The sequence below is a fragment of the Micropterus salmoides genome, unplaced genomic scaffold (genome assembly GCF_014851395.1).
Source record: "Micropterus salmoides isolate LMB-PRFRI ecotype aquatic unplaced genomic scaffold, ASM1485139v1 Ms_hic_scaffold_17, whole genome shotgun sequence".
Classification (NCBI taxonomy): domain Eukaryota; kingdom Metazoa; phylum Chordata; class Actinopteri; order Centrarchiformes; family Centrarchidae; genus Micropterus; species Micropterus salmoides.
The window spans coordinates 17184359-17195156 of NW_024040817.1; the positions used below are offsets into that span (position 1 = coordinate 17184359).

General features: G+C 40.0%; 1 protein-coding gene across 2 annotated transcripts; it reads right to left on the reverse strand.

The window, feature by feature from the left end:
• On the reverse strand, positions 1–3193 carry znf706 (zinc finger protein 706). Of its 2 annotated transcripts, none has more exons than XM_038724610.1 (3): positions 3039–3193; positions 1057–1202; positions 1–897 (listed from the first exon to the last, which is right to left on the reverse strand). In XM_038724610.1, exons 2-3 carry the CDS (start codon positions 1189–1191, stop codon positions 802–804), a joined length of 231 nt encoding a protein of 76 aa, XP_038580538.1. In that variant the 5' UTR covers positions 1192–1202; positions 3039–3193; the 3' UTR covers positions 1–801. The 2 variants fall into 2 exon arrangements, with proteins under 2 accessions (XP_038580538.1, XP_038580539.1); XM_038724611.1 differs by lacking the exon at positions 3039–3193 and adding an exon at positions 2728–2848.
• Positions 3194–10798: the final 7605 nt, after the last annotated feature.

The following is a 10798-nucleotide window of genomic DNA, read 5'->3' on the forward strand; positions in this document are numbered from 1 at the left end:
TACAACAAAGTAAAATTTAATAAAATGCTATAATACATCATTGGAGCATACATTCATTTTCCAAGTGTACAAATGTTGCCTTTAAACCGCCGTAAAATTTTCTTGTTAACTGACAAGTGGTGTCGCAGCTTGGAAATGGCTAGCAAAACTTCACGTTTTGTGACCCAACATGAAATTACGATTAAGTAGAAGACAGATCTCAGTAGAAGAGGGCAGACAGTGCTGTGAAGGAATTCCATATTTACCAACTGATATGAAAGAGGGAAAAAAAGTCTGCCTACTTTTGATTCAGTACTCAAATGATTAATAAAATAGATGAGGTCACATTTGCCATTGCCTTGATTAAAGCAAACTTAAAATCAGAATTCTACCACCCAAGCCAAATCCACACTTTGTTTAAGGACACTGTATGTGTTTACCCCATGTGGTAGTCTGGCTGTAAAGGGTTAATCGGACAATCAAGCCACCAAAGCTTCAGATAGAAAGATATAAGAGCAAGCAGCATGAAATATTCCTGTGTGCACAACACCTCAGGGCAGTGAGTAGTCTGTTGAATGAAGGGAGAAATCTTCATTCACCACTTGGTAACAGGGTTTAGCCCCACCTGTATTTAAACACAAGCGAAAACAGGACTGGATGGGAGGAAGCATGGCGTCAAAAGGCAACCTGGTCTGTTCAAGCCTAAATTAACTTAACTGCTTCATGTTGGTTACATAAAATGGTCCTTTGCTGTCAGACTGAGGTGAGTGCAGAATTAGTGCAGGGCCTTGAAGAACTGGGTTTGGTATCCAGGGTGGCAGTTTATGCCTCCACTCCCTCTAACTCAGGGGGCAGAGGGGATTTCGGGTGCTTGCTCTGGAAGTGCTGCTTGAAGGTTTTTGGGTCAGGCATCTGTGACTGCAGGAAGGGACAATATATCCAGCAAACATTATGTTATAATTCAGGGAAAAAGCACAAGCCTTGTATTTGGTTGGTCAACGGATTTTATACAAATCAAAAGCCATTTCCCATCCCGAGTCAGGTTTTGGCTCGTCAGAGCTGGGACTTCATACTCACCTTGCACACAAGGCAGGTGAACACTAGCGCTGCCTTTGCTGCAGTCTTTTGATCATGGCCCTTGGCCTTCTTTGCCTCAGCCTGCTTCTTGGCATTTTTCTGCTGAGACTGAATCTTCTGATGCCCACGTGCCATTTTGGCAAAGCCTAAAGAGGAGGTAGCAAGGACAAAGGATTGAATGATTACTGATAAACACCAGTACTATGGACATAGTTAACTTTGTCTTTGTTGATATACATCTACCATAAACAAGCCAGTTAGTAAAAGTCCCTTAGTAGTTATTTTAGTGGACACAGAAGGGTTGCATGATACCGTGTTTAATGTCATACCAAAGGTAAAGCATGAGTGACACACATGAGATCATCACACATTTAGGTCTATGAGACAGGCAACGATCTCATTATTTTCCATCAGTCTTTTGCAAGGCCAGTACAAAGCCTTTCGTAAAGGCAGCTAAAGGTTTCCTGGATATAAACACTGTACACTGTAAAAGCAAGCAAAGAATAAACAACAGCCAGTCAGCCAGCCAGAGCCAGGCAAAGTAAACAAGATAAACCTCCACTTTAACCTGAACTGAAATTCAGGAGCCACATGGCCATAAAACCTTGAGTTACACAAGGGTAAGAGAAATGTATTTCCTGGAAGAAATTCATGACGACGGAAACTAAACAACATACAAAATGCTTTTCTTAGTGACTCTACAGAGGCCGATTCCAGTGGGCAAGGTGTTGAACAAATAACTCTGCTGAGTAAAACCTACAGCCACTTTAAATTCAGCATATGGACCATTGCAAAAAAAAAAAAAAAACATGCCACAGTTCCAGGTTTTAATCAGCAAAGATAACAAACCAGTCTCTTGAAACAGGACCAGGCTTGGCAGGTTGTTCTACAGATTTATTTACAATTGGCATTTGTGAAAGAGTGGAATCAGGGTGGGGAAACAAGTTCTCTCTTGCCCAGAATTTAAATTATGGATTTTTACTGTGTGGTCTGATGAACTAGTTTCACCTGTCCAGCACGTACTCCATGGAGGGCACTTCCAATAAGATCCTTCCTTCCGAGGTCCGCTAAGAATGCAAGCTTACTACTAGTGTGGCCACATTGACCCATTAAAGTGCCCCAAGGGGGACAATTGAGCCATGAGCCCTTAGAATTTTATACACCTTATGTAATAATACAGCATCCAGCCTTAAGGCTCTTTACAGTTTATAAGCTATAGTGGGGCATTTTCCCAAATTACCACACTGATTGAGAGGGTGACCCCGAGGAGTTCAAGGCCCATGAAGGTCTAGGCACTTGGGAAAGTTAACCACTTTGCCTGTTGGTAGTCCAGCCTTGCTTTACTAGCAACTTCTATAAATAGTATGCTGTTAGTCAATGCAGCAATGTAGTCAGTGTAGCGTTGGTTAGCTTACGAAAAAATTCTGCTAGCCTGCTAAGCACTCAGTTTGTTAACTTGTGTCAACACCATATGTTAACTAGCTGATTTGAAAACGTGTTTTGTCAGTTGTTAGGAGATTGAGGAATAACATGTTGATAAGTCATTTCACTTATATAAGTAACGTTATTCAGATGTAGGGACAATGAAAACATACAGACGAATTAGCAAGTCAACAGTTAACATTAGCTAGCTAGCTACTGTTTTTGTCTGAGATTTTATTTCCTCTCCACCTCTTAGTTTACTGTTCAGGCAAGTCCTCCTGTTGTGCTGAAGTTACCACAGCACATCTGTCTCATTGTCGTCGAGGCCACATTAGTTTCTTTCCTCGTACAATAATCCAGGTTTTAGCTGGAGTCAAGCGGCAGGTGCCTATCAGCTGTAACGTGGGTTAGCCTACATGCTAGCCTTACGCTATCTCGTTAGCTAGCCGGCTAACCGTATGATGAATATTTCCTTCAGCCCATGAGTAACGTTAATCAGGAAAAGTACCGGCGATATGTTACAACTTAAAAAAAAACTTTAAAAAGGCAACCATGCTTACCTCACAAAATAAGAGTACGCGTCGTTTGCTGGGAAATCACACTCAAGAGTGACAGCTGCTCAGTTCACAGACAGCTGAAGACTATTGCTGCATTCAAAGACACTCGCAAGATTCGGGGTTTAAAGTAATTGGACAGTTTCATGGGTTACAAAACGTGTAACTGGACTTTCATTTTTTTTAACCATCTTACAAGGTGAATAAAATAACATGTGTTTGGAGCAGTATACCAAACTGTGAATGTAGTGAATGACCAGATAACACAAATAACCTATCAACATAATTGTTGTCCTCATTGGCGGAACAGGTAATGCAATCTAAGTTTTCATTGTCAGACAAACTGCTTTTATCAAATCTAGGGAGCAAGGTAACGTATGTAGGGATAAACCAAAAACTGTGTAAAAGGAATAAACCCATATTTACGATTATGAGGGTAATCCGTGAATGCACTGATGAATGGTTGATAGCTGACGGCATGCTGCAAATACATGACGTTAGCAATGTTGCCCCCAAGTGGCAGAGTTTGGTTAGTACACATCCACAAATACTGGTAAATCTAGATTGCAGTTTTTCTCAGTTGCTTACACACGTTTTTCTGAAAGCATTTTTCTCATTTTCTTAAAACCATAAATACAAAAACTCATACACAAAACTCCACAAAATGCTTGCAAAAGCAAACACGGCATTCAAAACAACGTTATGTCTTCTCGAAATTAAATTTAAATCAAAAAGAAATCTGGCTGCAGCTGTCTTCTTTTTCAGCCTAGCCACAGCACCTCAACATCGCAGGAAATGTCCTCCCTGGCCAAGCAGCAGAAGAAGTATCAGACAAGCGTGTACTGCTAGATCTGCACATGCATATTCCCATGTCTGCAGAAGGTATACATGTATGTGGATCGTGGTCATAGACCTTCCATCTCCAGGCAGTAAATACTATAAATATTGTGTAGGTAGGAATACAGTTCCCAATCTCATGCATACAGTAAAACACACTTTCTGTTTACAGGACTAGTCCACTTTCAGTATTGTACTACAAAGATCACTGAGTACTGTATTGATATGCAGTACTACAATACTGAGAGAGTATATTTCTAATTCTCATTTTGGAAAGTCTGGACTACGAATGCTATTGCAAACCCACTCAAGTTTGGTTGTACTCTCTGCCCAGCCTCTTTCATTTATAGACCATGGTGACCTGAATTTCATCAGAGATTATGGCTCCCCTTGGTCTTCTTCTTCCTCCTCCCTGTCCTCCTCCTCCTCTTACTCTTACTCCACAAAGTGGAAGAAGAATGATCAAATTGAATGCATGTAGGAGAAGAAAGTCAATACAGTTTTCTTAAACTATAAGATGTTTTTTTATTAAATGTTTCAGGATGATCCCAAGTTGGAAGTTATTGTTTATCCACTGCTTTATTCACAGTGCTGCTGATAAGCATTATTGCATGGCAATCAAAATGCACCTGCGGACACAGGCCTGGAATCTGAAATGTATTCACATGTTTAGTTTAGCTTTGAATAAATGCATTTGGACTGTTTGAATTTAAATATTTGATCAAGGTGATGCTTTTTTAAAAAGAGCATCTAGTTTAGGGAGCACATACATTTCTTACTTTTACGGGTGTAACACATACACTTAAAGCTATAGACACTGCCATGCAGAATACCTGGAGATGCTTTCAATTATTTATACACAGGAGGCAGTATATGTGATGAGAAGTCTATTATCAAAATTCACCAGGCCTTTTTAAGGATTTTATTTTATCTGTCTTTCCATTTTGCAAATCTATATTATGTGTTCAGTGTCAATTTATCTTCCTTGAGAAGCAATTTATAACTTTTCTTACATTTGGGAAAGTGTTTACCAAATTACACCAAAAATAAGCATTTTGGCTGTTTTTGCTCTTTATTACTTGCTATGTGCTGCTTGTGTTGCACTTTACATAATTCTTTATTATCTTTGATTTTTCAGCTAAATAGCTCTTGGTATACAGTGCATGCAGTACTCACCAGCTGTAAAGCGATGACATGTTTCCTAAAAGTGACACTAGGGGGCAGGTATGGAGGGCTGGAGTGGGTTTCTGTGTGTGTGTGTGTGTGTGTGTGTGTGTGTGTGTGTGTGTGTGTGTGTGTCTTATGTGAGATATTAGTCAAACATCATAAAATCATGTTGTGAGTGTTGCATCAGCATCTACTTCATGTTCACCGCTGGGCTTCACAGACATTGAGAGATCCACACACCCACAACAACATGAACATAATACTGATGTACTTTGAAATATTGATATATGCTTTTTTTCAACAATATCAAATTAAAGACGTAACTGTATGTACTGATGATCCGGAAAGTCCTGTTTTTATTAACATCTATATTTAATCACAGCTATGCAAACACTGCTGCAGCATGACCTGTAGGCCTACGCACCATAATGTGGCTCGTAGGACTGAATTAGATATTTATCTTTTCTATCTGTGACTGTGGTTTTGCTGTTTGGTGGGAACAGTGGAGCTGTTCACCTCCGCTCAGTATTTGACTAAATTCAGCTAATATGTAAATTAAGCGCAACTCCAGTTATCACATGATGGAAACCCAGACTCACATGCTGCACCAAAACATCAACCAGTCTCTAAAGAAAATATTCAAATCATAGTTTTATACATCAAGTTGCAAGTTACATTAGTTTATGTCTTTGTCAGTCATGTTAAACAGAGGTACAGAAATCATTGTGCGTGTGTGTGTGTGTGTATTTTAATTCACTAACATTCACAACTCGTTCCTGTTGGAGATCTTCCCGACAGTAAAGGTGTCATGACTTTCTCCAGAGAAATTTTATCATTGTGAGAAAAGTCTCCAGCCAGCCATTGTGTCCCCGTGCACCTTCCTGCTTTTTTCCCTCCTTATCATAAGAAAAGAGAGACAATCCTTTCACCTTTCAGTCTTTTGTGAAAGAGGGAAATATCTCTCAAGAGAGAAGGGTGTGATTATGCTTTCAGAAGGGGGGCAAAAAGTAAAAGAATTGAGGTTGGGGGGGGGTTGGTGGTGGGAAGGTGGGCTGACAAAAGCCGCACATTGCTCAAGTTCCCCCACCCTGGAGGTTGTTGTGCAGGGACTTGCTAGCTTGGGTTTGGGGTGAGGTTGTCCAGCCTTAGGGCCTGTGTGAAAGCAAATCTTCCAGGTGTCAGCTATTCAATAGTGGAGGAGAATATTACCTGGCTGTCCATTGTGCGTATGAATAAGCAGGGGTTTGCCGCAGACAGCCTGAGATATTTTCCCCGTTCCTCCCACCACGAGGGCTTTCAGGTTCACTTTCGGCTCAGCCAAGTTGTTACTAAGGGATCCTTTTGCTGTAAATTATCTTTTAGCTGTCAAACAGCAGTTTCTGGTTTATGTCTTTAACAGCATGACTACATATCTAAGGTCAGCTAGTCTTGAAGAGGGTGAGCCAAGGTCAAATAGATTCTTTAAGTTGCATTTTAGTGTGGAGACCACTTTGTTCGGCACCTGAAACTTGTCCGGCAACAAAACTTCACACAGAGAGGGAGAAATGGTGGCTGTCAGGGGTGAGTGTGACCTCAGTGTCTCTCTGGAGGCTGTTGAGGGAAGAGGAAGTTGGATTTCATCTTCCACATTGGCCACTTCCTCTCCCTGCACCCACCCCCCACCCCCCTTGACGCTTTCCTTTTTCTTTTTTTCAAACCAACAGGTTTTGCCACAGTCTACTGCTGCCGCTGCTGCCACAATGTTGCCAGACCAGTCGGGCTGTACACAAGCCATGACACTGTCACAACACATCCACATGCCAGTAACTTTCACTGTTTCCTTTAGACGCCTTGTACCACGTGACTTGATTGACATATGTATAAAAATCAACAAAGAAACCACCAACATTGCACACCAATCTATCTGTGAGGAAGAAACAAACTTTTTTGTACAAACTGACTGCTTTCTTTCTGCTGTTATGCAATGCAAATGCATTCATTGTTTGATTAAAACTGACCCTGAGCTGCCCTGGGAAATCACATCAAGAGGGCAAACCATGCCTTCAGGGGGAAAAAAAGTTAATTTCTTACCTCCACACACACACACACACACACAGTTACACAGAGTGCAACTGAAGGAGAGGTGAGGTCTGTTGTCGGCCCGACATAAGCCGGTCAGACAGAGGCTGATTGTGAAGGTGGTGACAGCACTCGCTAACCTCACTAGCAGCAGCTCTCTGATATTTGGACTAACTCGCTGTTAGTGAATAGAGTCAACAGCATTGGATTGAATGTCAGGTCCAGCACAAGTGAATTTCTGATTTATTAGACAATAAAAGGATAGCAGTCATGAGAATACTATGTATAATCTATAAGGAAGTGCCTAAAGTACATGTAAAATGTACTCATGTCAGATGTATGATACTCTGCTCAATGCATAATGTTTTGTGGGACATCTTTGTGTAACAGAAATATATATATTTTTTATATTTCTCTAAACATCCAGTGACCTCTCAGATATCCAGGGGACCCTTTGGGGTGTTTCAGGTTGGGAACAGCTGCTCTGAAATGAACTTGATTGTGTCAATAAATTTAAACACACACACACAGATGACAAAGTAAGGAAGAATCTTGAATAAATGATTGGAGAATGAATGCAAATGCTTCCATAGACATTATTCACCTTTTACTCTTTTTTGTCATCTGTTTAGTGATGTGGATATTTACCTGTTCACAGTTTATGGCACAATTATTAACCTGTGAATCTGCCCTGTTAGCACAATTTTAGCTCGTCTCACCTTCCTCCATCCCAACCTCCTGTTTTCTTCACTAGTGACTATCTGGAAGACAACACGTCCCCACACACCTCTCTGTCTCAGCTGTGAGCTGCTGTACTCAAACAGGTAGACTCAGACACCTAATCCTGGCCAAGTCCAGACAAGCTGCTTCTCCCTACGAAAAAACTCTTGGTATGTAGGATACATCTTTCACCTCTCTCACAGAGTGGGACACACACACACACACACACACACGCAGAGGAAGATATTCAGTGGCTCTTGGCCCCTGACTGTCCAGTCTTGCCCATGTCTGCTTGTGGCAGCTTGTAAGGTAGCCTTCGCACTAACTTATCATACTGCCGCATGGCAGACATTCCAGCTGGGAGAAGTCATGTAGGCACAGATAAGAGAAAAGCTTATACATAACCATTATTTTGATTTAGCCAATCCAAACATACTTTTCACTCTGTTTTCTGAGTAGAGTTAATGATTCATGGGCACGGACAGACTTGAGACAGTGGGCCCCTGGGTACAGACATATAAAAAAACCAAGCCCCCACAACCCTGACCCGGCCACCCCCACCGCTCGTTTGCAGTTGTTTTATCGATCATTGTGGTGGTTTTGCATCTTTTTGTGGTAGTTTTGTGTCTCACTGTAGATGTTACATATGTCTTTACTGTAGATTTGCATCTTTTTGTGGGCATTTTGTGACTCTTTGTAGTTGTTCTCTTTCTCTCAGTGGTAGTTTTGTGTCTTTTTGTAGTTGTTTTGCATTTCTTTGAAGTCATAATATGTCTCTGTAGTTGTTTTGTGTGTCCTTGTAGTGATTTTGCATCTCTTTAAGGTACTTTTTATCTCTTTGTATTTGTTTTGTGTGTTTTATAGTCATTTGTCAAACACAGGGGCCAAGGGGCCTGTGCCCAGTAGGCATATTCAGTAATCCATCCATGTTCATGGGGAAAAGTGGTAAAGTTGAAAAGCAATGCTTTGTGTGTTGTGTTTATGTGGTTGTTAGAAAAGGACTCCACCTGTATTTATCTAGCAGTTTCATTTAAACACACACATAGAGAGCTCAGTAAAGGCCCAGGTGCTCTGTAAAACAAATTAGACAAGGGAGTATAGTAGTGATCATCCACTGTGCACGCAAACAAACGCTTGCTCTGCACACACACACACACACACACACACAAACACTACTGACGGTTAAACTGAATCTGAAACGTAATTTTTAGATTTCCATACAAGAGTGCCTGAAGGCATTCATAAACAAAAGGCCTGCATTTTGTCATGCAAACACCTTCATAAGACATCAACTGTTTTCTGAAAATTTGCAGAAAGTTTGTCTTTCCTGCATTGTTTATATACAACTCGTACACTCATGTTTGTATGTAAAATGCAGCAGTGGTGGAAGAAGTACTAAGATCCTACACCACTGTCAGGCAAATGTAGAGGAATAAAAAGTACATTGCTTTCCTCTGAAAGGTAGTAGAATTGAACAGTAGTGGGAAAAGTACTCTGATTATTTAGGTAAGTACAAGTTGTTGGACCTTTCTCTAATCATTGTTATTTTGTGAAAATTTAGATTGAGTTTTATCTGTAAAAAATTTGATATAAAAAAGTAAAGTATAAGTACCTAAAATATGCACTTAAGTGCATATATTTCAACTGGTGTTTCCGGCGGTCTTTACAATGATGTTTTGAACTGAATTGTTTCTTTGTTAACTGTAATAAAGAACAGTAAGTAAGTAATAAAGCTCCTGAAGATGAACAAATATTGATCGAATTCTTAACCATTAGCCTACAATCCATACCAACTTTATACATTATTTTGCAGTAATGGTAATGATAATTATGTTTATTTCGAATATATGTAAAAAAAAACAAACAAAAAAAAAAAACATCCGACAAGAAAATGAAATCAAGTAAACAAATCAAAGTGATTAGAATAATAAATAAATTAACAATAGCTACAGCCAAAGACTTTTAAAACTCTCATTACATATTCGAAAAGGAGTGGGAAGAAAAAGAAAAACATTATTTAATCCCACCCGCTATCCACTAATCAAAAGCTTACAAATAATCGACCCACGTTCCAAATATTTACATCTACTTTGTTATACCCAAAAGCAATTCAAAATGTACATCAATTATTTAAACAAGAAAATAAAAAATATAATAGGAAAGAATAAATTTCAGCAACTCAGAAAAAAATTAACACAATGAAACTGAAGATAATTACTAGCCCCAGAAACACTCGTTGATTATTCACCCCCTTCTTCATCCCAGTAACCCTTGAAAACCATATCTTTATACCTGATTTTAAACTGATTTATGTTTGGACATTGCTTTAGTTCCTCATTAAGACTGTTCCATATCTTTACTCCAGAGCTATAATCATGTACAGGATTTAAACAGGCCCTTTATATTTTGAAGTTTTAGGTTCTGTTTCTAATTAAGGTTTTAGTGCTTTATAAAATGTTTCACCATGTTATTGTTTATCTAGCATTGAAGTGTAGGCTACTTTTGTTGTTTTCTGTTTGGGATTAATAAAGCCCTCCACCTATATATCAAGAACACTAGTTAAAACAACAAAGAGGAGGGGGAAAGGTGTTTAGGGTCATTATAGTCACCAATACTTGCGCCCCACCTCAGCAGTGCACCAGCATTGTATGACACACACACACACACACACACACACACACACACACACACACCTTGTTTGCTCTAGCAGGGTAATCCCAAACACTGGGATCTCCTCATACAATGGCTTCATTAAGGGGACAATGGCATTGTGTCAGCTAATGACAAGGCTCCTCCCTGCCTTCTGTCTGCTCTGAGATTACCTAAAACAGACACACAGACAAGTCATTATGAATATTTAGAGGAGGAAAAGGTTAAATTAGTGGCTGTAAGAGGAAGAAAATCCGTGGATGTGTCAGTCTAGGGCCATCTATGAAGCTGTGTAGTCATGCATCCAGTCCTGCCAGTCAGCGGTTTAGCAGGCA